General features: G+C 55.9%; 1 protein-coding gene across 5 annotated transcripts in view; it reads right to left on the bottom strand.

Moving 5' to 3' along the window:
- Nucleotides 1-24,645, bottom strand: part of RPTOR (regulatory associated protein of MTOR complex 1) — a 462,365-nt gene that overhangs the window by 58,568 nt on the left and 379,152 nt on the right. For all 5 annotated transcript variants that reach the window (XR_005212782.1, XR_005212784.1, XR_005212783.1 and 2 more), the window contains 5 exons: nucleotides 20,753-20,893; nucleotides 15,938-16,055; nucleotides 15,084-15,224; nucleotides 14,427-14,585; nucleotides 3,029-3,147 (listed from right to left, as the gene is read on the bottom strand). Coding sequence is in view for 1 of the 5 variants with exons in the window: in XM_037810022.1 (XP_037665950.1) it covers nucleotides 3,029-3,147; nucleotides 14,427-14,585; nucleotides 15,084-15,224; nucleotides 15,938-16,055; nucleotides 20,753-20,893 (678 nt within the window). In the remaining 4 variants the exon portion in view is untranslated. The remainder of the gene's footprint in view (nucleotides 1-3,028; nucleotides 3,148-14,426; nucleotides 14,586-15,083; nucleotides 15,225-15,937; nucleotides 16,056-20,752; nucleotides 20,894-24,645) is intronic.

Raw genomic sequence — 24,645 nt, 5'->3', positions numbered from 1 at the left:
TTTGTGGAAGAAATGGAAATGTCCTTATATAGATAGTGGTGGTAAATGCATAACTAGGTTATTATACGGGGAACCATTGATTGTCTACTTAGGATGGAATGTATAGTGTGTGAATAAAACCATCTAAAAAATAAACAGAGGGATACAAGTGAAGGAGAAAATGTGGAGAAAGGGATGTACCTAACCACCGTTGGTGGGGAAGTAGAATGGGGCAGCCCATGTGGAGGGCAGCATGGTGGTTTACAGGAAGCTAAGCATGGAGTTGCCACATGGTCCTGAAAGCCTGTTACTGGGTATATACTTGGAAGAACTGAAAAGAGGGAGACGAATGGACATTTGCACAGTGGGGTTCATGGTGTCAGTAGTCACGATTTGCAGTGGATGGAGGTGGCCTAAGGGTACAGTGACTGATGAATGGAATGGCAACCTATGGTGTATATGCACATATAATGGAATATTGAGCTGCTACAAGGAGTGAAGTTGTGGGGTGAATGGACATTGAGGACAGTATGCTGAGTGAAATAAACCAGAAATGAAAAGGAAAATATTATAATGTCTCACTAACAGGGAATGTAACTATAATGTGCAAACTCTGAGAACTGAGTCTGAGAGCATAGGGTATCAGGGGAAGGCTTACTCTAAAGGTTCCTAGATTGTAAGCTCTTACAGCAGTCACAACTATTCCTGAGTTGCAATGGTTATTTCTAAATTAAGAGATGCTGAGCTTTTTGTGTATAAACTGGTTGGACCCTGGAACTCTGGGTAACTGTGTGACACCTGAGACTTGGAGCCAGAGCCTGACAGCTATGAATGTCAGCATTATCCCATACAGCAAATGTTAAGGAGTCTTAAAAAAGAGATCAGACTTCAATTAGAGATATGAATGAAATGGACTTGGTTAGGACTAAGGTAAATCAGACTAAAGGGTAAAGGACAATATTGATGGTGTTTTTTAAACTTCAACTTCTGTGTGAGACCAAAGGAAGAGATGTTTATTAGGTGCAAAATATATATTTATATTTAATATACTAAATAATTTAACTTGTATGGTCAGTTTATTCAACTAGCATAATTACGTGGAACGATGAACGTTGAAATCTGGTTGGTTTGTACAGGTTAGTGTGAAGCCCCAATACATCCCAGAGTAATTTGGGCAGAGAATAAAAATGCATTTGCAAAGCCCCCTTGAGACACTAGGGGAAAATGTGGAAATACTAAATTTCCTCACTTGGGGAATTAATGATAGTCTCACAAGCATTGGGGGCTACCAATTTAGAAGGCTGAGCCCTCGTCTTGAGGGCTTGCCCTTATGAAGCTTGTTACTGCAAAGGAGAGGCTAAGCCTACTTATAATTGTGCCTAAGAGTCACCCCCAGAGAACCTCTTTTGTTGCTCAGATGTGGCCTCTCTCTCTAAGCCAGCTCTGCAGTAAACTCACTGCCCTCCCCCCTACGTGGGACATGACTCCCAGGGGTATAAATCTCCCCAGCAACATAGGACATGACTTGTGCAGATGAGCTTGCTCCTGGCATCGTGGAATTGAGAAAGCCTTTTTGGACCAAAATGGGGAAGAGAAATGAAACAAATAACGTTTCAGGGGCTGAGAGATCATTCTGGAGGTTATTCTCATGCATTATATAGGTATTCCTTTTTAGTTTCTAGTGCATTGGAACAACTAGAAGGAAATACCTGAAACTGTTGAACTGCAACCCAGTAGCCTTGATTCTTGAAGATGATTGTATAACTATATAGCCTACACTGTGTGGCCATGTGATTGTGAAAACTTTGTGGCTCCCACTCCTTTGATACAGTGTTTGGACAGATGAATAGAAAAATGAGGACAAAAAAGTAAATGAATAATAGGGAGGGATGGAGGATATGGGACGTTTTGGGTGTTCTTTTACATTTTGACGTTTTATTCTTATTCTTTTTTGTGTGTGGTAATGAAAATGTTCAAAAATTGATTTTGGTGATGAACGCACAACTATATGAAGGTACTGTAAACAGCTGATTGTACACCATGGATGACTGTACGGTATGTGAATATATCTCAATAAAATTGAATTAAAAAACCATATAAATGCTATAACAAACGACTTCTGGTTCCATTCATGAAGGAAAAACTATCATGCCAATTGCCCAACTGCCATAAGCAACTAGAAAACCAGAAAAAAATACATGAAACAAGTATTTTCAGACTCTGGACTGAGGGAAATAAACAGTGGTCTGAGCTCCCTTCTCGCTGGCAGTTTCCAGTCAGTTCCAGGCCTCAGTGCTGAGAAGGGCACCCGGACAGAGCCCAGTGGCCTCAGTGCCCGGAGGAGACAGAGCTACAGGAGGTTGAGGCAGCTGGGCAGGGTCCTGGAGAAGGGTGGGCTTCCCAGGTCTGCAGACGGGGTCCCCTGAGTCCTGGACGGAGGTGAAAATCCATGGGGCTGGGCAAAGGCTCACCGGAAGGCAGTGGGCCCTGTAATTCCCAGAGCCCACAAAAAGGACTGGGAATAGATTATGGTCCCCAAAGAAGAGAGCACTCAATCAGCACTCCCACCTTAAGAAACCAGCATCAGAAGAGCAAATTAAACCCAAAGAAGGCAGAAAGAGGAAAGTAATGAAGATAAAAGCAGACATCAGTAAAGTGGGAAACGGACAGAAGGCAGAGAAAACTCAATGAGACCAGGGCTGGCTCTCTGCACGGTTGCTTCAGCCAGCACAGCCCCGCATAACAGAGGACTTGAGTCACCGACACCAAGACTGAAACGGGGCATCTCCCCAGACGGCACGGACAGGAGGAGGGGAAAACAAATGAGGCTCCTCACCTGACTACCTGGGCCCTGAGACAGGTAAGTTCAGCTCAGGTAAAGCTGCCCCATGGAAGCGACACGTAAATACGGCTCCAGGTGAACGTCAGCCTCTGGATTCAAGTGCCCGCCCCGCTCCTCTGACTGACCCGGCACGGCCCGGAGCTGCCTGTGCCTGGGCTCCCGGCTGGAGCAGCCCACGCACGCCCACGACAGCGGCCCTGGACCCACCTTGTAGGCCACGCTGTTGAGGACCTTCATGGCCAGGTCGGAGACGTCCGGGTAGGGGTCGGCAGCCAGGTGCAGCAGGACTCTCCAGATCTGAGTGTAAACGCTGTTAAACGAAACTCCTAGGAAAGAAACAGGAGATGCTTGAGTAGCAATCACTGCCGTCTTGTACTGTTTGACAGTTCCTGGGGTAGTTCCATTTTCGGAAAACTTAATGGTTTCAGGGAAGCGTTTGGGTTACAAGAAGCTTCAGGGGTTTGCTATTCTGGTGTTGGGCCCAGGGATGTGGGCACCCCAGCCAGGACAAGGCTTGTTTACTTCTATTTCCTCTCCTGGGGCTGATTTCCCCTGGAATCGGCTGCCCCGAGAGCAGCCTGTGGCCTGGATGGGGAAGGAGCAGGACAGGCTCTCCCGGCGGAGGCGGCTGCTCAGAGCACAGAGGGCTGAGCCCGGGAGATGGGGGCATGGTGGGCATCCCTGGGCACCGCCTCGTGCCAGGCTCTGTGCTGGCCACGAGCCCACACACGACTGCCTCTTTATTTTTTAGAAAGCTGAACAGGTCCTTTGTTGAAAGGTAGATGCTTGTCAGCAACAAAGAGAATAAAGGAGGATTTCAATAACCCACGAGCCCACGTCACCTGAGTAGCCGGCAGTGACCGCGCGCCCCCTGCGACCTTGTGAAGGAGCCAAGATACCAGAAGCCCTGTCGGGGCACAACGTGACGAATACAGCTGCTCGGGTAGAGCAGGCTTCAAACACGTTCAAACCAAAAGAAAGAGGCAGGATCCGCGCCACACTCGCTCCCTGGGCCCACACCCTCTGATCTGTAAACACCAGTGGCGGACACTTCACCTCCGTGGCTGCGGGCACAGCTGGCGTGTCTGCGTGAGGGTGGCTCTCCACCCACCTGCAAAGGGCGGCACGGCCTCCCTCCAAGCTAACCACGTGGAAAAGGTGTCTGATCAGTGTTCACAAAGAGCCCTCTCATTCCTTGGTAAAATTCTACTTTCTTGGAATAACTAGCTCAGCCATCACGATAAGAAGAGATGCTTCCACTTGCTGCAATTTCTAGATGATTCTGCAGAAAGAGCCGCCTGGGTGGGACCACAACGCAGAGGCCTGGCTGGGGGCCAGCACCCCTCACTGCTGCAGGGTGAGCTTTGCTACAACCAAAGCAATTTTTGTTTTTTCCTTTGGGGAAAATGCCCCAGTTGCATATCCACTCACACATCACGCATCCAGCACACATTTCCGAGTGCCTGCCACATGCTGGGCCCTGCGCCAGGAAGTCACACCCGCAAGTGTCATGGCCCCGAAGGGTCCAGAACGGTCCACTCCAGGAGGCCTGGGAGTGACGGAAAGGTGGGCCGTGGCTGGACGAGATGTGCTGTGCACAGCCTGCCCCATGCTGTTGGGGACAACCCAAATGAACACAACCACACCGCCTAGTTCCCATTCTCCCATCACTGCTTAAATTCAGAAGCAGAACAAAAATCCATCAAGTCTCGAATTCCAGGGCTCTGTGACAGCTGTCTAGGTTTACAACCAAGGTCTAAGTCCACTGTTAAGTAAAACCAGCCCAGAATCTCTGGGGAAAGTTCAGACAATGACCAGGGCTCCAGGGGACGTAAGGCCCTCTGTCCACACAAGTGCCACACTGTCACTTCCTGGGAAGAGGAGGGCGGGTGGGGGGCATGCCCTCCGAATCCGCTCTCCCGACAGGTCCCTGGTCTGTGCTATACAAGACGGGGAGGGGGCCTACCTTTATGGAGGGCCTCTCTCGGAAAGCAGAGGAGAGCAGCTCCATATAGAGAAGCTCCTGCCGAGACCGACTCATCGCAGCCGTGTGGAGTCTCCCCACTGCTCTGGGCTCTGCGCAATCTCCCCTCAGCGGAGCAGGGTGGGGACAGGTGTCACAGTGTGATTTGCGAGGAGCAGGGGGAGGTGCCACACGCCGGCGGAGGCGAGCTGCTCATGGCACTGGCCGCTGCCAGCCCGGCCTCCTGACGAGGGTCCAAGTGGCCCCTGATGAAAGCTCTCGGTGCGTGCGGGCCCGGAAGGCAGGTAGGAGCTGCGGCCCCAGAGCCAGTTCACAGGCCTCTCCCAGCAAGCAGGGGCACGTGCCGACCCTTCGAGGGGCCGAGGCGTGGGACTGTGCCGCCAAGGGGCTCTGCCTGCCCAGGAGCAGCGACCTGTGCCTGCCACCAGCATTGTTCGTTTCCAAATTTTCAAATTGTCGTGACTGTTGCTGACTTTCCTGCAGAAGATTCCGACTCTGCTCTAACGCTGTTCGTGTTTCAGGAGGGGATAACAATTCTGACTTTGGCCAGTCTGTCTGACCACAGTTCATAAAATCGTGGCATGGAATTATCTTTACTTACCCCCTTTCCTCTGGTGGGCCCGAGGCTCCCATTCTAGGAATGTCCTGCTTTTAAATCCAAGACGGACCCTCACTACCAAGGCACTGAGGCAGCAGCAGAGTCCCCATCGGGACAGAGAGCAGGAGCCCCAAGCCCTGCCCCTCGGGAGAAACGGAGCCCGGAGGCCCCTGGAGAGCCAAACCTTAGAGAGGGCTCTGGGTCCGGCAGCAGCTGAGCTCCCCACAAGCTCCAAGGACTCACTTTCATGTCTAGACTGAAAGTACTAAAAGATCATAACTAATGGTTTGAGGATTTATTTTTCGGAGCAATGGCCATGACTTTCTAAATTACACAAGACTTGGAAAATTTACCCAGGGCTTTGTGGCTAGCTCTGAGTTCCAGAAGCTCTGAGGCTGGCCGAGCAGCTGCGGGCAGGTCACCCGGGCCGTGAGGGTGAGGAGGCCTCTCACGCCCCCACCCAGGAGCTTTCGGCCCTCTCCTGCCGTCGGTGCGGAAGGACCGTGAGTTCTGCCTTTGCTCCTTCCTTCTGGTCACCCTTCCTCTCCCTGGATGCCCTCTCGTATCACATGGCTCCCGCAGATGATTCCGTGTCCCCACGGCTGCTCCGGGGCCCTGAGCCAGCCCCTCAGGGGGGTACGCTCGCCCTCCCTCCCTTCTGCCTGCTGCGGCCTGGGTGCTTTCCAGCACTGGGGGGGACTCGGCTGCTCCCAGGAAGAACGGGGTGTCTTTGGGCCATGGTGAGCCAGTGCATCTGGTACAATCTTTCAGCAACGTTTCTCAGGATCATGACAGGACACACTTAATGATGGCCTTTAATCAAGGATTTTTGCTATAAAAACATAATTAATCTTGTGGCATCGGAAAACAATGTTGTTCATTTTCTCACCACCCTTTTCCAACAAGGAGAAATCAAATTAATGAGTCATGAGACCTTCCCTTCCAAACTTGTGCAGTTCCTCTGGCAACAGCACTGCTTGTCCTTCTAGCTGCTTTCCGTCAGGTCCTCAGCTGCGAGCGAGGCAGGGGGCAGACCTGAGGGTCAGAGCCCACACGGGGCCCTGAAGGGAGGAGTGCGACTTCCTGACCTGCGGTGTCACCGTCATTGGCGTGGTCCACGTGGGGCCTGGGCACCCGGACGCCCAGGCGGAGGAGCCCGCGGCTCTGCCTGGTCTCACAGGGGTCTGAGCAGGGCCCGCGCCTTCTGACTCGGGCTCCCCCAGCCCCTCTTCTCCCAGGGGGGTGGGGGATGGGGGGGCACCGCGCCCACGACTCCAGGCTCAGCACCTGCAGTGCTCACACAGGCCCCAGGGTGAAGAGGGGCTGCCCTCCCAGGGGTGTCGGGAGAGCTGCTGGGGTGCAGCTGGCCTCAGAGGGGGCTCAGGGTCAGCCCCATCACTGCTGTTCTTCCTGGACCTGTTACCATGGTGACCATGTCAGGACTGTCTGACTCACTGCATCCCGCAGAGACACGACTCAGGCCCAGCCCTCTGCCCTCCGACCCTAGACAAGCCCTTGTGCGCATTCACAGCAACCACAGCCTCCTGCACCAAGTCTCCAGAGCAGACGATTCCAGCTGCTCCCGGAGCGCAGCTGTGAGCAGACTGACGGCGATGCACGGTGACAGGAGGGAGCGCCAAGTACCATCGCCCCACAAGGAGCTCGCACCCAGGGAACCAGGCCAGGCCAGCGCCGTGGGCCCCGGAGCCCCATGGGGCCACGCGGAGGCATGTCACGTGTGCACCCCTGCATTCAGGTAGCGTGCATCAGACCCCGCCTGAACCCTCCTTCCCTCGCTCAGCAGCCGTGAACACAGAGGCTCCGAGGGGCAGAACGAAGTGGGGACAAGCCCAGCTGTCTGCTGGACACACTAGCAAGAAACCACAACTTCACCAAAAATTGGTAATAAAATTGGCAACTCTGAGTGCTGATGTGGCCAGATGAAGAAGCTGGTTACATCAAACACCCTGCTGGGTGGGGGAAGGCGTCCCTGCGAGCACTTCTTGCTCTTGGCCTTGTGGATGGACAGGGAAGTGGGGGCTGCACTCACGGCAGGGGAGAGGTGGACGGGGCCATGGGCAGCGCAGGACAGACAGCCAGCGCCCAGGCCACACCTGCAGCCAGCCGCCAGCCTGGTGAAGCCCGGTGGGCTGCTCACAGAGGGCCCTGACTGTCAGGCCACAGCGTGGCCTCTGGAAATGCAAGTTTAATAAAGGCTTTAGCTAGCGGTGGAATGTGCAACACCGTCATGGACGAAGACTCGCTCGTGGTCTGCTGGGTGGGTTGGTCGGCAGATTTGGGCCCACGTCCAGGCGAACTGGTGTGAGGAGAGCTGGACTGGGACGGGGAGGGGCCCTGAGGAGGAAAGGACTGATCTGGGGGATTCCCGTGGACGTCAGGACGGATGACTGAGTGAGAAACAAGAGCGAGTGAGCATCAAAGAAGATTCCAGCACGTGGGGCACTATGGAGCCGGGTTCCAGGTGAGCTCTGCTGGGTGCTGTCCCGGGTGCCTGGGACTCGCCAGGAACCAAAGGAAAACAAGACCCCTTCCCTGGGGCCTCTGCTCCAAGGGGGGATGCGGGAGCACGTGGCGAAGCACATCACCCCACAGGCGAGACCACCGTGCTGAGTCGGGAACCCGGGGTGGGTGGGCACCCGGTCGTGGGGCCTGCAGGGGGCTGGTTTTGTGGGCAGAGATGAGAATAAATGGAGGCTCCAGGTTGCCAGCCATGGTTTTGAAAACCTCTTTCACAATATTCAAGGAAAGGACTAAGGGGATTACTGTTCTGTGGTTGAAATGAAAGAAAAAAACTGGTGCAGGCTGGAAGTGCTGGGGGTTGCTGAGCTACGAATTTGAAACTCTGCAAGCGCTGCTGATCCGGGTGGGCGGGTGCCAGGGACGGCGCGGGTGGGAGGCCCCTCTGGAGGATGGCTACTTCGTTTCCTTAACTCTCCTTCTTTAACTCCAGCCCATCTTGAAACTTTCTCCCCTCGAATTCTCTAAGATTTAAATGACATACAGATAAAACGGTTTTCTACAGGAGCCTGACATGTGGAGACAGAAGGCCTCGCGACGAGGAGGAAAAAGGCAGTCAGAGGAGAACCGAGCCTCATGGCCCCTCACAGTGCCAGCGCACCGCTGCGTCCAGTCCCTAACAGCTGCCGCTCTCTTCCGATTCGGTGCGGCCCTCGGACGAACGAGTGCATCTTTACCCCTCACCCGCAGAGACCGGCTTTCCCATCCAGCACCGAGTCCACAAAGGACACTCGCTCATCAAAGGCACGAGCTGACATTCCAGACAGGAGCCAGGGGCCCGCACGGCCCGCCCTCCCGGGGATGCTCCCGTTTCTCTGCCCTCTGCCAGCTCCTGAGGCTGTGGCACGTGCTTGTGCAGCTCAGACACACGGACCCCCAGCTCCAGCTTCTAGGGGAGCCACACGAAATCAAAGACAGCTGGAGGTTTGGGGATGTGCAGCAGGCAACTGGGACCTTCTGACTAAAGGTCTCAGTGGCACCACAAGGACACATAGTTTTAATACTTCTCGGCATGCAGATCCATTTTATAAACAAAAGGCGGTGTGTTTCTGCATGCTTAGAAGGCCAGGTTCAATTTTTTCCCCTTTACTCTCTTCTTGATTAGGCCAGCTACACCCCAGAACATAGGGTCACAGGAGTAACTGATAGCACATGATTGAGGACGATGCCAGCATTATGACAAGGTGCCTGTGGTGCCTTGGCACATCGCTGGACAAGTGCCAAGTGGTGCCACTTCCTTGATTTTCCTCAAAAGAGCAAGGGCACGTGCACACAGCAGCCTGAGGAAGGCCACTGCAGCAGGGGACTGGCTGGGAGGACCCCGGGATGGTGCAGTGAGGCTGGGGGACGAGGCTGGAGCAGATGCTCAGAAGGCAGTCACTGCTGCCCGCAGATGTGGGGCCCGGGAAATGAGGAGCACAGCCAACGGCTGGTGTATGGGCTGAGGGCCAAGCACCCTGGGGTTCCTCGCTGGGAGGGAGGCTGCCTTGGGCACCGTCCCTGCCTCTGTGTGCCTGGTGCTGTATGCGGGAGGCACCTGCAACCACGGCCGAGTGCACGAGTGAGCCCGGGGCTCTGAGAAGGAGCAGGCCGCAGGGGCTCCCGGGCACCAGGAGGTGCTGCAGGGCATGGGTTCCGAGCTCTGCCTCCCGCCCCACGGACAAACCACAACCTGCTCCCTGGCTTTGAGTGGCTCATGAGCCAAGAGTGGTTCCTACACTCTCAAGTGGTTGGAAAGAAATCAGAAGAAAAGACTTTGTGACATGCGGCTCTTCTATGAAAGTCAAAGCTTTGCGACAGCAGGGCCGAGGGGCTGGGATGGAGGCCGTCCTGCCTGCAGTGTCAGGGATGCTTCCTCTCCGGCCTTTTACGGGATCAGGGTGCGGACTCTGCTCCAACACATGGCGGCTGGGAGCAGCCGTTGCCCCACCGCAGAGGGAGTGAAGCGGGGCAGGCAGGGAGGGTGGGGGGCTGAGCTGGGCTAACCTGGCTGGGAATGGTGAAAATCTACTGACAAGAACCGCTGCTGGGGCTGGTAGAAAAACGTGCAGTTGAAACAATCCTTCAAATTTCTATTACTTTTTTCCATTGCTTAAAATACTATTTTCATTGTAGATCTATAAGTAGAAATAGGAATCTAGATTCATTTAGATTGATGGTTTTAAGGACTACGTGGGTCAGCCTCAGACTTTAGTCACCATAGAGAAAATGAATTACATTGGGAAAACAGGTATTCCAGTCCAAAATAAACATCTTCCAAGTGACCACTTAGGATCCATTTTATTGGAGAGCTATGAGTGCCCCTCATTCCTTCACTATTTCCTGCGCCCCTTCTAGGTACGGGGGGTGTTCAGTGAACAAGCAAACCCACCAGACCCTGGTGTTATTTCTCGGTGTAAACAGACAAGCTGGCGCCGCTGTGCTACTTCATCTGGCCCAGGTTCCTGCAGCCCCAGAGGGGCCCGGTGGTGAGCGTTAGCTCCGAGCTCCCTCCTGGTGGGACCCTGCTTTACGCCAGCCAGACTCTCCTTGCGGGAGCCCCCCTAGCAGGTGCCCTGGCGTACTCCCGGGGCCGGGGCTGGGGCCGCTCCACTGGGGCTCACACAGGCACCCCTGGAAACTCCCGCCTCTTCAGATGTCACCTACAAGTCAGAGATATCTACCACCACTAAGCGACTCAAAGAGAGAGTTTAAATTCTAAGGTTGAGGCACCAGAAAGGAAACAAGAAAGTAACTAAGAACAGTAATGACAATAGTATCCACTGAAACTTGGGGACGGATGTAGGTAAGTGGTACTGAGAGGGAAACTTACACATTTAAATGCTCACATTAGATAGGAAGAAAGACTGAATGTTAACAAGCTATTTTCATTTTTTAACTCCAGAACTGAAAAGAATAAAAGAGTACACCTAAAGGAAACAGAAGGGGATAAAAGAAAAAAAGTAATGATGCACAAGACAAAGATGAAATAATGTAGATAATCGACAAAGCCAAAAATTGGAAATTGAAAACACTAAAAAAATTAACAACAGTCTTCTTGCAAATTTAATCAAGAACAAGAAGAAAAAGCACATAAATAATAACAGGAATACAAGGGGACAGATCTACAGTCACAGCAGAGATTAAAAAATTAAAAGAATATTCTGAATAACTTCATGGCAACATAGCAATATATGTGAAAATTTAGCTGAAGTGGAGAAAATCCTAGAAAAAATGTACCTTATCAAAGCTGACCTAAGAAGAAACAGAGAACCTGAATAGCCCTATAATCATTAAAGAAATGAAATCAGGAATTATGAACTTATCCATGCAAAAATCCACTAAGCCCCAACAGTTTTAGAGAAAACTCTACCCAGATATCCAAAGAACAGCTAATCTTTGTCTTATACAAATTGTTCCAAAGACTAGAAAATGATGGTTTCCAACCAGTTTTATGAAGCTAGTTTAAACCTGATATCTAAACCGGACAAGGGCAGTACAAGAAAGAAAAATAATAGGCCAAACTTACTCATGAATTTGGGAGGAAACATTCTAAATAAAATATTGGCAAACTTCATCCAAATTACCAAGTTGGGTTTACCCAGCAATGCAAGGATGGTTTAACATCAGACAATCTAATACTGTAATTGATTTCATTAATAAACTAAAGGGGCAAAACTATGTGATCATGCCAAGAGATATGGAAAAACCATTCAGTGAAATTCAACATCCATTTTGGCAAAATAACTTGCAACCAACTAGAGTAGAAGGGAATTTCTGAAATCTGATAAAGGTTTTCTATCAAAAATCTACAGCAAACACAGTATTTAAAGGTGGAAACATTAGACAAGTTCCTTTCCTCCCAGCAATGAAACAAAGATGCCCACGTGCATTCTCCTTTGCTAGCAAGAGACAGTTTAAGAAAGAAAAAAAAAAAGTACCACTTAAAATTATAGAAACTATTAAGGTACCTGGGATTAAGTCTCAAATCCGATGTTTTCCCCCTTAATGCAGGAATTTATAAAACCGTATTGAAAGACATTAAAGAAGACAAACAAAAAGATACACCAGGTTCCCAGGTGGGGAGATGCCAGATCCCCCAAATGCATCTACAATCAGGGCAATCCCAAACACAACTCCTATCAAGTTGCTGTGGAAACAGATAAGCTGATTATAAAATTTATATAGCAAAGCAAAGGGCTAGGAATAGCCAAGACAGACATGAAGAAAGAAGCAACTGAGGACAGTGAGTCCCCTGGGGCAGAAGGGGGACCCCAGGCAGAGCCCACAGAAACCGCATCGATGGGGCGGCAATGAACGTCACAGGAGGGAGGACAGGCCCCGCAGGGCAGGGGAAAACTGGAGATCCGTACAGAAAACACGAAACTGGATCCCCACCTCACCACAGACCCAAAATCTGTTTCAAAGTTTACTTAAAAAGACACAGACACAAAATAGGAACATTTAAAACTCTCCAAAGAAATTACAGGAGAGCGTATCTTTAAAGACACAAAGGGTAGAAGTTATAAAGAAACAAGAAAAAGATTAAAATATAAAACTTCTGTGGGACAAAAGATATCATTAAAAAAAGTCACTGATTGGGAGAAACATTTTCAATGGGAAAGGCCCAACATGGATTCGTACCCAGAAATGTCATGTCCTTGTAAAAATTGTAAGAGACCAACAAGTAACACCAAGCGGACATTTGCAAGGCATTTACCAGGCCATTTACAGAAGAGGGGATGTGAAAGGCCAGCAGGCACGAGAACTCGGGGTGGGGGGCCCAGGGTCATCCAGGAAATACAAAGTAAGACCTTGACGAGGTGCAGATGCCCGCAGCAGAACTCCCACAAGACCAAGCGTTGGCTGGAACGTGGGCCAACAGGACCATAAACTCAGAAGCGAAACTGGTAAACCTCTGAGAGAGCCCACTGAGGACGCCTAGTAGAGCTGCAGCGGTTTCTCTCCCGGATGAGGCTGCGAGGACGCACACGTGCGCACTTTCATCTGTGTTCACTGAGCACCTACTAGGCCCCGGGCGCGGGCTGCGCAGGTGTGGGGGCGACATAGCATAAACTGAAGTTCCTGTGCCCGTGGTTTGTAAATTCCAGTGGAGCAAGAGAAGGAACCAAAGATTCGTAAATGCCTAAGTCTGGAGGCGAAAAGCTCCTGGGAGAAAACTAAAGCAGGAAAAGGGGAAGGGCTGGGGGGCGGGAAGGCCTCCTGGAAGGGGACACTGGGGCAGGTCCTGAAGCAGCGGAGGAGGCCGGGACGCTGAAGGAGGAGCTTCCCGGGCAGAGCGAGTGGCAGGGTGACAGGTGACGCTGAGGGCAGGCGTGGGGCGCGGTCAAGGCCCCGAGGGGCCCAGCAGGGCTGGGGTGCAGTGAGTGTGGGAGGGCCACAGAGGGGGCTCAGAGGAGGCGGGCGCGGGGCAAATCCCGAGCTTGCTTGTTAAAAAAGGAGAAGGAAACGGAGAGCCGGCTGACGGTCCACCAGGAGGAGAACGGGTGACTCAGGGCGGCAGCTCAGGCATGGAACACGCACAGCCGCCACACAGACATCACCACAGAAGCAGAGGGACGGGGGCACGTTTCGGGAGCACACGCGCCACACGCCACCGTTCCTGTGAAGTCCTGAGCCCTATGAAACGCCACGTGTGCTCCTGAGGGGCTCATGCAGAGGTGGGGGGAGGGCAACGGCACGCGGGTGGGGAGGGCGCCTGGAGGGTGTGCGGGGGGCGCGGCCCCTAACTGAAGTCAGGTGATGGACGCAAGGAGCTTTGTCACCTTAGCCTCCAAAATGGGCCAAGTCCCATTTCCTGTTTCTGGTGTCACCGATCCCAGCAGTAGAACCCACCAGGAAAATGCCATCAAGGCAGAGCAAGAGAAAAATTTGACCCTTCATTCACATTTCAATTTCTGGGCAGCTACGTGTCAAAACGCCGGAATGTGCAAAATGTGAAAGCAAAACAGGACACCTACCAGGCGAGAGCTGCCAACCACAATGTGGAGAGGGAAAGACACTGTCCTTTCTCCTCCAGCAGCTTTCTCGACCTCGGCATGACTGGCAGCCTGGGAGGGCAGCCCTCGGTGGGGGCCACGCGGCCTCCACCCTCTCAATGCCAGCCACACACCCCTGGCCCCACACACCAGGTCTCTGGACATCCCCAACGTCCTCTGGGGGACAGGAACCCCCCCACTGAGAGCCTCTGCTCTGCATCACAGGGTGTCCAGCCCCCACAAGGAAAGAGACGGAGCCTCCAGCCGCCTTTCCAGGTGACCAGGCCGACCAGCCCGGACACCCCCAGATGCGCCCGCCCGGGAGCGCCTCTGGCCACGTCTTCTCATCCCTCCTGCCATCCAGTCGACTCTTGCACCTTCTCTCCGCCACACCTCGGCCCTGGGTTACCCAGCAGTGAGGCCCCTGCTGCTCTGTGTGGAGGAGAAAGCCCTGGCCTCCAGGGGACCTACCCGGGCAGAAGGAAGCATGGCGGCCCTGCGACTCACCGATGAGCGAGTTGAGCGAGGAGTAGGAGCTGACACGCCGCATCTTGTCAACAGTCTCGAAGGACAGGATGTGCTCCTCACTCTCGGGGCTGCCCAGGGTGCTGCTGGCGCTGCTGCTGGCACTGAGGTTCCCCGGGGAGAACGCCACCGAGCCGCCGGCTGGCCCCGAGACACGAAGGGTGGAAGTCAGGGACGCTCTCAAGGCCCAATTGATGGCATATGGCCAACACGCACATTTTCTTCTAGAAACTAGCGCTCAAACACATGGGCACACACAGACACACAAGGCTCTTCCTCGGGGTCAGGCTTCTGCACAGAGCCCATGGCTACGAGGAGGATCGGGGCACGGGAAGGGCTTCCAAGAGCGACTGTCCGCCAGCTGGGACTATGTTAACTTCCGGCAAGCCTGTGAAGAAACCGCTGGCTACTCTGGGAGCCGACCTACAGCCTCTCAGGTGGTCCTGGGGCTGGAAGGGAGGATTCGGACTTGAGAAGAGCTGGCAAATCGCAACAGTGGTGGAGGGACTGCAGGACGTGTGTTTAATGGCAGAGGAGGTGGTGGTGGTGGTGAGGAGATGGCACTTGTTTAGATCAAAAGTTTCAGAAAATAAAACCCAAGAACCTCCCAACCAAAGGACCCAATTTCTAGGATCTTACATTCTTCTGTCAAGCTCAGGTTCTGCAAAGATTTGTTCAAATTCCTGGCTGTGGTGACAGCTCGAATGTTTCCATAGGAACTCACGGAACGCAGTCTGGGGGTGCACGGACTGTCTCGCACGGGGGTCAAACTCCCGCCCTCTAGTAGGAAAGAGGGAGAAAGAAACAGTTAGTCTTGGCCTCAGGGAGGAAGGACAGCGTGTTTCCTGGCGGCTGCGGAGTCAAAGGGCCTGAACTTGGGAAGTGGGACGGGCTGAGCTGCGGGTGAGCACGCGCCCACCTGTCCCGTCGGGTGTGTTACACACGGAGCAGGACGTGGAGCTGCGGCCTCTCCAGGCCCTGGACCCCGTGCTGAGGACGCCGGTTGAGGGCCCGCTCCCCAACAGTGGTCACTGAGCAGGCTCGTCCCCGTCTCCCTTCCCTGATCCTGTTGGCCTGGGGCTGCGTTGCTGCTGACCATCAGGGCAGGGGCTGGCCCAAGACAGTGAAAGGTAAACGTAACAGATGACTGTGTCCCAGTGAAAAGGACAAAGGGAGGAAAAGCTCTCCCGACATTATTCCCTGGAACTGACGATGTGCTCTAGGGACAATGAGGTCCTTCTCTGCCAGCCCCCAACACGGGATCCCATGAATGTGACTTCCAAAAAGGGGAAAAAGAGGGACAAGTCAGAGGGCCAGTGTGGCCCAGCACCTGAGCAGAGGGAATGATGGTGCCTGCTCAGAGCAGGATGTCCGAGCTCAGAACGGGCACTGGCAGTTCTGAGGAAGGGTCCCTCGGCTTCTGCGAGAGCTGGCCGGGGGCTTCGGGGCTACCCGGGGGGCTTCAAAGGGCTGCACAAACCTAGTCAAGATACCTGTGGCAGCTGGAGACGGCAGGGGGTAGTTCTTCTCCTCCTCCATGAACTGCAAGGCCACCGTGCAGAAATTGCTTTCATACTGAGCCACAAGATGACTCACCGCCACCACCAGCTCCTGCCGGAAGGAAAAGGGAAAACGACACTCACCGGCAGCTGGAAAACGATGGTGGAAAGGGGGCAGACGTCAAAGCTGTTAACGTCTAGCATTTGAGTCACCAGGAGAACACAGAAAGTTACAACAAAACGTTGCAATACGCGTGGAAAAGGGGCTGTCCCTTCCCAACGAAATGCTCCCGGAGCGTGTGGTGCGAGACCCTGTGGGCATCGCGGGCCTGGCTCGGGAAGGGCCTCCGAGGGCTGTGCGGCCGCCGGAAGCTGACGGCTGTTGCTAAGATGCGAACAGCACCGGGGAGTTTCAAAGCAGGACGTCAGCACAGGCCAGGCGGCTCCCGGTGGGGAGGGCAGAGCCACACAGCCCCGGGGCTCCGATCCTGCCACTGGGCTGGACGTGCCCCTCTGGGTCCGACCCCGCGGGAGGGAGTGGCTCTGAGCCCCGGGCATGTTAAAGCCGAGCCCGCCTGACGAGCTGCTTCCGTGAAATGCAGAACCGTCATAGACAGATGAGTTTCCAGACCCTAAACGGGAACGGGAAGGTTCTAGAAGTAAAACAGATCTTCAGGCCCAGTCTCTCGTTTCAAGGAAATTAACGCAATCTGTCTCATTTTAGGACAGTACGACACGAGCCCCTGGAGACTGGAAAGTCAGACGGAAATAGTCGGACTGTAAGTTCATAAAAATCAAAGCCACGCTATTCTTTCCACCACTGTTGCAATGGTTCAAATAACAAGATAAATCTACTTTATCTGCTTTTTCTGTTGTTTTAGAAAAATACTCAGCAGAAAGCCATGCCTGCGTGTTTGTGATTTCCCCATGGCCCCCTGTGGACCCCCAGGGCGCACCAGGCGAGGGGAGAGCTCCCTCCTCGCACCTTTTTTCCCTGCTTCAACCTCACACCCTGTTGGGTTTTATGACTCACCCCAAACCCACCCCAGCCCTGTCTCTGGCCTCTTCAGCCTCTGGCCGCCCTTCCCAGAGCTTAGGCCGTCTCCACCCAGAGCTCACGCAGACCCCGAACTCAGCCGGCCCAGCCCCTTTCCGTGCAGCCCCCGCCCAGGACTGGGCACCTTTAGCCCCGGGGACCGCGAGTCTTTGGGGTCCCAGGCCTGGAGCCCTGCAGCACCCTCGCCTCACGCCTTCCCACCCTGCCCCACTGGGCCTCAGTGCCGGACGTGTCTGCTTGTCCCCACGGCCAGCGTCCCAGCTCTGGCACTCGTCCCCACTGTCCCAGGCTCCACACGCAAAGCCCCAGCACCCAGCCCTGCCTCACCCACAGGAGGGTGTGAGATGCCTCGGAAAGGGTCCCCTACCCCCTTCGAAGTATCTGCCTCCCCCTTCGCTCGGATAGAGAGGTGGAGGAAGCCAGTGCTGCCCCAGAACATGACCCCTCCAAGGCTTATGCCCCCGACACAGGCCAGAACACGACTGAGGGGCACCACTGGGGTGCAGCTCCCCCAACCGTCTCCTGGGGGAGACAGGCGGCACACCCGGGGCCCTCCCTGGCAGCCGAGGCCATTTCTGGGTCTGAGCTTTACTCCAGCAACAGAACCCGAAGGCGCCGATGTCCCTGGGACTCAGACGCAAGCTCTTCAGGTTCAGACGTGCTTCCCATGAGCCCCCAAGCGGTTCCATCTCCCAGGTACCGAGGGGCTTGAGCCGTCGCCCGTCTGTGGTGGTCTTCTGGCCTCCTCCCTGCGGGGGCCGGGCAGCCTGACCCCAGAGGGAGGTGCTAGGCCTCCCAGACGGCAGCAGTCTTGGCCACAGGTCCATGGGCTCAAATGCCAGCTCGGTGACCCCCAGTTCCCTCACCCCGCGATGCCCAGTCAGACTCATCCACCCCCACAAGCCTGCTCACCCCGTCTTCCCCATGACCCCATCCTCCTGGTTGCAGGGACCAAAAACCTTGGAGTAACTTGAGCAAAGCTGGTGAGCTCACTGTCCAAAACACACCTGCATGAGCCCCAGAGGGCATCCAACAGCTCCCCTGGGACGGTTGCCCAGCCTCTCCCTGGACAGGCCTTACCTTCCTCCAAGCCCTCCCAGGCCGGCTCTCACACTGGTGACAGCACCAGGCCTTGCCCGCTCTCCTACAGGCCGCTCGCTCCTTGCCCTCCAACTCAGGCACGGTCCCCCGACGAGCGGGCCCCTCGCCCGGATGGCCTCCCCTGAAGGCCGGGGACTCACCCTGGCTGCATTCAGGCCTCTGCTCAAGCCCCCACCCCCCAAATCTACCAGCAGAGCCCTCTCCAGATGTTCCCTGGCTGATGAGCCACCTCCCGGCCGTGCTCGGCCCCCGTCTCCCACGTGCAGCCCCTCGAGAGGAGGCCTGGCCCTGGGTGTGCCAGCATCACAGTGCGTGGCCAGGGGGCACCTGCGGAGTGAGGGCAGCCCGATCGGCTGGGGGCTCTTCAACGAGCCTCTGACTTCTGAGGAGCTGTTGTTGCCATGAGTGGGGGGCGTCTTGCCTGCCCGGGGAAGATTCCAGCTGTGCCCCCGTCCTGGCTGCGCAGGCTCAGGCCCCACGGCGGGTGTGGCGGGTGACAAAGAGGCCGCAGTCCCCCATGTGCCCCGGGCAGCCGCCTGGCTCGAGGGCTGCCCTCCTCTCCCGCACCCAACCACTCGCGGTGGCCGCTGGCCCTCTGGTGATCCATGTCCTGTGAAACCCCACTCCTGGGACCCTGGGCAACGAGGCGGCTGGAGAGCGGAGCCCAGAGTCTGCCGGCCCCTGACCCTGACAGAGGCCCTGCAGCCTCCTCGGTCCCTGGGCACTGCCCTCGTGGGTTTTGGTTTGCGGCAAGCGCGGGCTGAGGGCGGGGTGGCTGCGTCTGCCTGGCAGGGCAGAGCATGGCCACTGGGGCTCTGGGCTCTGGGGTGCAGCTGCCTGGGGCTCCTAAACTCCGTAAATGGGAAGGAAGTGCCCGATGCCCCATCTTGCTTCCTAAGGAGCAGCTCCGCGATGTGCGGGAGGCTCTTGCTGGCTGGGCCTGGGGAGAGGACAACAGCCAGGAGGGGCTCAGCCCCGGCCCCCCAGCCTGGCCCTTCCCAGTGGGGGGCTTGCTGGCTGGGGCACCAGCGGAGCAGGGCAGATTTGTACCTCGTGGACAAGCTACAGTTCAAAATGATTCTGGAGGCTGATACAAATGTGCCGATTTTTTTTTTTTTTTTACCAAGATCCTTAAACTTGTAAACAAACAAAAACCTCTCTCCTGTCACGACTCCTTCATATGACTAAGGGCACCCCTTTAACAAGCAGGGTGGGCCTTTTTATAGCGGATACATCCACCTTTACGAAAAATCCACTCCAGTCTCCTCTGCCCCCTTGGTGCCCTGGGACCCCGCACACACTCCCCCTGCCCTCTCCCTCTCCTTGCCCGCCTCTTCTGGAAGCCTCTCCTGACCCTGAGGCAGGGCAGGCACCACCTGGAGCTCCAGGCAGTGCTTCTTCGCTTATTCCTTTCCTGGTCCGTGTGCCCCTCGAGGGCTGGGAGGGAGGAACGTGAAAGAAGGGCGGGTCTCGGGCTCCAGGGCCCTCAGGGGACCTCCTCCGGGGATGCTCTGAATCGGGGATACTCTGAATCGCAGCCCTGGGTCTGGGTTTCAGGGTACAGCGCGCACTCCCCGCGCCGCCCCGCAGGCGAACCCCCAACACTCCTGCAGAGATGCAGCAGCCCCGAGCAGTCCAGGGTGTGGGGCCTCCTTCACCACCAGTGGAGGACGCCGAGATCGGAAGGCCGGGGCCAACCTGTCCCTGGGGACACACAGCCCCAAGTCCTCGGTGACCCCGGGGCCACGCATCCGATCTGGGGCTCAGAGGGACAAGGCGGCAACATTTACATTCGCTTAACATTTTTCTTTTTTTTCAGAAAGAAGAAAATGTTCCTTTTTTAAGAAAGAATTTTAATGGACAATTAGAAAAACCACGGATTTGCTGCTTTTATCGCTGTCGTCCTCTTAGGGCCAGTGTGACACGAGCTCGAGGGAGGACTGGGCGTGGGCTCAATACTAACAGTGAGAACGTTAGCGAACTCAGAGCCACCGTGAAAGGATCGCCAGGATCTTGTTTCGCAGTTTAAAGATTTCATTAGAAAGCCCGGAGTGTGGTGATTTGGGTGGATCTAGAGGAGTGCGCGCCATTCTGCTCCTGGAGTCGGGCCCGCACCCACCCCAAACCGCGCCCCACCGTGGTAAATCCTCCCGCAGGGGCCCGTTCCCAGCCTGGGCATCTCAGAAGGCCGAGGACGCTGCCCAGGGCGCTCGAGGGGGAGCTGAAACCCCGGGGCCGCCTCCCGGACAGGCCTGCTTTCCTGCCCGTCAAGGAAACACTCGGTTCCAGGAGCAACCTTCACCTGATGTGCGGTTGCAAACCACGGCTTCTCCAGCGTCCCTCTGGGTTGGGGGCGCCCAGGATTTTATGAGGTGTGAAACCCTGGGCAGCAGTCTAGGACATGTCTACATCTACACAGACGGGTAAGAGTGCCCGACCCTGCGCTGCTCTGTCGGCCGCTGGCACGCGGCCGGGGAGGGGACTCTGCGTGTCTGGCGCCTGCCGCGCTGCTGCATCACTCTGACGTGTCACGTGCTGCTCCCAGGCAGGCAGGAGCTGCCGTCCAGGCTGCCGGGGACCGGCCCGTTGGCGCCTTTACCTGAAGCTGCCCTTTGGGAATCCTGCCTGCAGCGAGCCGCGTGCCCACCCACCTTGCGCACCATGGGGCTCCCGTCGCCGATGAGCTGGGCCAGCACCATGGCCACGTTGTGGTCGATGGTGGTCGAGTGGTCGGTCCTCTCTGCCGAGTTGCCCACAAATGTGCCCAGGGCGAAGACGGCGGCACATCGGACCTGGAAGGCAGGGAAGGGCTCAGCTGCGCCACGGCCCTCACCCACCCCGCCCAGGTCCCCTCGGCGCCCCAGCGACGACGGCTGAGCAGGGCCCGACCCCGACCTGCCCTCCTGTAGATGGAGCAGAAGTGGGGTGAGGCGCTAAAGAGGAAACTGCCAGCCCCAGCTCGAAGGGACCAAACCAGGTTGTAGAGGTGGGAATTACGTCTTTTATGGAGTTAATCAGTCAGGCACCTCATAACTCATGGATGAGCCTAAGGGGAGTCCAGGAGAGAAGGGCTGGGTGAGGGGCTGCCTGCGGGGGCTGGAGGCGGGAAAGGGAGCAGACGCTCTCCGACAGAGGCCATGAGTGGGGGCCCAGGGGGCAGGGCAGCACAACGCAGGGGCAGCCGTGGGGGCTGGTGGACCCTAGCACAGAGCGACCCTGGGGAATTATGAGCCTCACTGAGCCTGTTTCCTCATCTATAAACTCGGCAAAACAAGACGTGCTGCACAGCACTGGTTGGAAGACGGAATGAAACTGTGGGCAAAACCCCGGCACACCGCAGAACAGAATTCCAGTAACTGACAGTTATGCTTCACCCCGGGGGACAGTTCGTGAGCATGAATAGTTTGAAATGGGGGCTTGTAGCTGACACAGAATCGGTGTTTGGGACTGGGAAGGGGCCCGTGGTTCTTGCCCCCCTCCCCCAAGCTTCCGTGCAGCCCTCACTCTCCCAGGAGTCTCGACACAAACTAAAGCTCACTTCTTCAGAGAAGGCTGTTCCAGATCCACAGATGTGGCTGCCATCAGCTTCCCCTCACACAAAGCCAATCGTATTGATTATTGGTACTGCTTTCGGGTTTCTCTGATGACTTAGAAAAATTAATTCCATTTCAATTCGGGTATCCCAGTGAACACCCAGAAGCAAAGGAGAACCTGCCTGCAAAGCCCTGCTGTGTGGAGCTCGTTCTCGGACTTGGCGGGCAGGGTCAGGCCAGGGCTGGGGCTGTGGGGCACGGGGACTGCTAGGCTAGAGAACCCCCGAAGTTTACTGCCTAGAGAGAGCCAGGATCAAACGGTGCCAAGTGAGTGGCTTGGGAGCCAGCAGGCAGCACGGCTGGTGGGTGTGACAGGGCCACGGAGCAGTGGCAGAGAGGAGGGAAGTGGGAGATGGGCAGTGACAATGACTAAGACAGGAAAGCAGGAGGGTGGCGGCCATGGTGACGGAGAAGAGCCTGCTCGGGCCGGAGGTCGGGGGGGCTGGGACGGCTGTTAGCGCGCGGGCTCGGGGCGTGTGGGGTCATGTGCGGAGGTGACCTGGGGACGCTGAGCCCTCTGGGGCTGGGACGGAGAAGGCCGTGTTGACGGGTACCTGCCGAGCGCCAGGGCACACACACAGCTCACGGCTGAGGACAGGAAAGAGGCAGAGAATGTGCGACAGGAGCACAGGGTCCCAGAAGCCGAGGAAAGGCCACACCAGTGTCGTGGTCCAGAGGAAACAGCAAACGGGCACTGTGCACTCCGACTCGGAGAGCTTATTATCTTCTCCAATTTTCAGGCTGACACTACTGGTGATTTCTCCGGGCTTGAAGTGCCTGAGGTGGGCCCGAGAGCTCCTTCCTCAGGGGTAACACAGGACACGCCTTCTCCGGGGCAAGCAATGACCCCACCGTGTACCGTTCTAATTTTCACCTGTACCGAGGATCATGATTAGTCTCGCCATGCCTGCCCAAATAACCCTCCCCTCCCCTGAGGGCCCGGTGGGTTTCTCAGCTCGGGGAGTTTCCCTCACGTCCGGGGCTCAGTCTGCACAGCTGTGGGCGACGCTGTCAGGGACAGGCACTGCCTGGACACACACCTGTCCCTGCCGAGCCATGAGGGGCTGGTGGGCTTGGCCCTCCCTCCCAGCTCCTTGGGGGTCCCTGTGGAGGGTCCTGCTCAGAGCTCCTTGTGGAGGCTACATTTGTGAGGGATGGGGGGGGTAGATAAGAACCCCAATAAAAGGCCAGAGATGCCTTTTCTTCTTGACAATTTTAGACCCTCCTAAGCTGACTCTCGAGGAGAATGGAGGTCAGGGCAGGAGCCACGTGGACGCTGAAGGAGGGCGGCCGGCCCAGCGGGAGTGCTCCCTGCAGGAGGGACTCCTCCGCGCTGGGCGGGTGAGGGACGGGCAGGTGGACAGCACTCAGCGGCATGTGCAACGGGAAGTCTCAGGCCTGTGATAAGTTTGGTGGAGGGGGAAGCCAGTCAAGAGTGGGTTTGAGAGGAACTGGGGACAGTGAGCACAGCACCTCTGTGAGGATTCTGGAATAAAGGGGAGCAGAGAAATGGGTGACAGTTGGAGGGGGCAGGGCTCAAGAGGGTTTTACTTCTTAAAGATGAGTGGGAGAGCTTGCACAAACTAACTTTATCAACACACAGCACATACACTGGGGGCCTTGGCCCAGGCACACGCTGACCACTCAAGGTTTCCTCTGGAGAAGGTGGATGGCCCTGGGGGGGAGGGAAAGCCGGGCACCTTCCTGAAAGAACTTTCCCAGGGCCAGGCCTGGCCATGAACCCTCACTGTGTCACCCCGTGAGAGGGGCCCGGCGACTGTCGCCATGGTCCAGATGTGGAGACCGTGGAGCCCGGCTGCCGGACACCTGCCCGAGCGCAGAGAGCTGGGGGTGAGGCCAGTGTCTGCTGTGGGGCCCGGACCCCGGGCCCCGACCCCCTGTTCCATGCCAGGGGAGCGACACCCCCGACCCCTGACCTCCTGCTCCATTCCAGGGGAGCGACACCCCCGACCCCTGACCTCCTGCTCCATGCCAGGGGAGTGACACCCCCTGACCCCTGACCTCCTGCTCCATGCCAGGGGAGCGACACCCCCGACCCCTGACCTCCTGTTCCACTCCAGAGGAGTGACACCCCTGGAAATGCATGCCCCTCTGTGCAGCCATGGTCTGGGTAGTTAGGTGCTTCTGGAACTGTGCATCTGTGAGCATTGTTCAGTTCACGTTTGAATCGTGTAGGGAGGTCCGAGCTTTATAAATGGATCAAAACTTGGGAAGGTCAAGGGAACTGGGCTGCCAATCTAAGAAAAAGTACGGGTATTACTAGAAATAATTCTGGAGAGTACAGACTCAGATTTACATAACACAGACATCTTCCTTAAACACATAAAACCAAACAGAAAAGGCATGGAAAAGGGGAAGCAGTATTTAGCCACTGGCAGGTCTTAGAGTGTGGGGGGCTTCTCTCGGGGGGTCCGGCCTGAGCACCCTGACCACGCATCCCTCTCAGCCCGACAGGCCAGGCTGCCCCGTCACTCCACGAGCTCCCTCCTGGACAAACGGCCGACTCACGCTGTGTCGCGGAGCTCGCAGCCGGCTCTGCGGGAAAGGCTTCTTCCTGGGGCTGGTCGGCCAGGGAGGTGACACCCGACCAGGGACTGCTGGCTTAGCACACACGCTGCCTTTCCATGGGCTTACACAACTCTCCTTCGGGTGTGAAACCCAGAAGTGGACAGCTCGGGGCAGCCCCAGATGTGAAGCCACAACTAGGACGGCCACGTTCCACAATCAACGTTCATCAAATCTAATATGGTGGCCATTGTTTTTTTAGTTTGGACCCTCGGTTTACTGCCAGATAAGGTTCCCTGCACCCATCTGCATCCCAAACTCAGCCTTCTTGATGCTGAAGAGAGCCCGAGAGGCTCACAAAATGGTTTCGACTGAACTTGAGGCGAGGAGGGGCTCGGGGGACAGGGATGGGGTGGCACGCCGCG

This window comes from Choloepus didactylus, chromosome 18 (genome assembly GCF_015220235.1).
Source record: "Choloepus didactylus isolate mChoDid1 chromosome 18, mChoDid1.pri, whole genome shotgun sequence".
NCBI classification, from domain to species: domain Eukaryota; kingdom Metazoa; phylum Chordata; class Mammalia; order Pilosa; family Megalonychidae; genus Choloepus; species Choloepus didactylus.
This window is presented reverse-complemented; position numbering and strand designations above follow the sequence as displayed.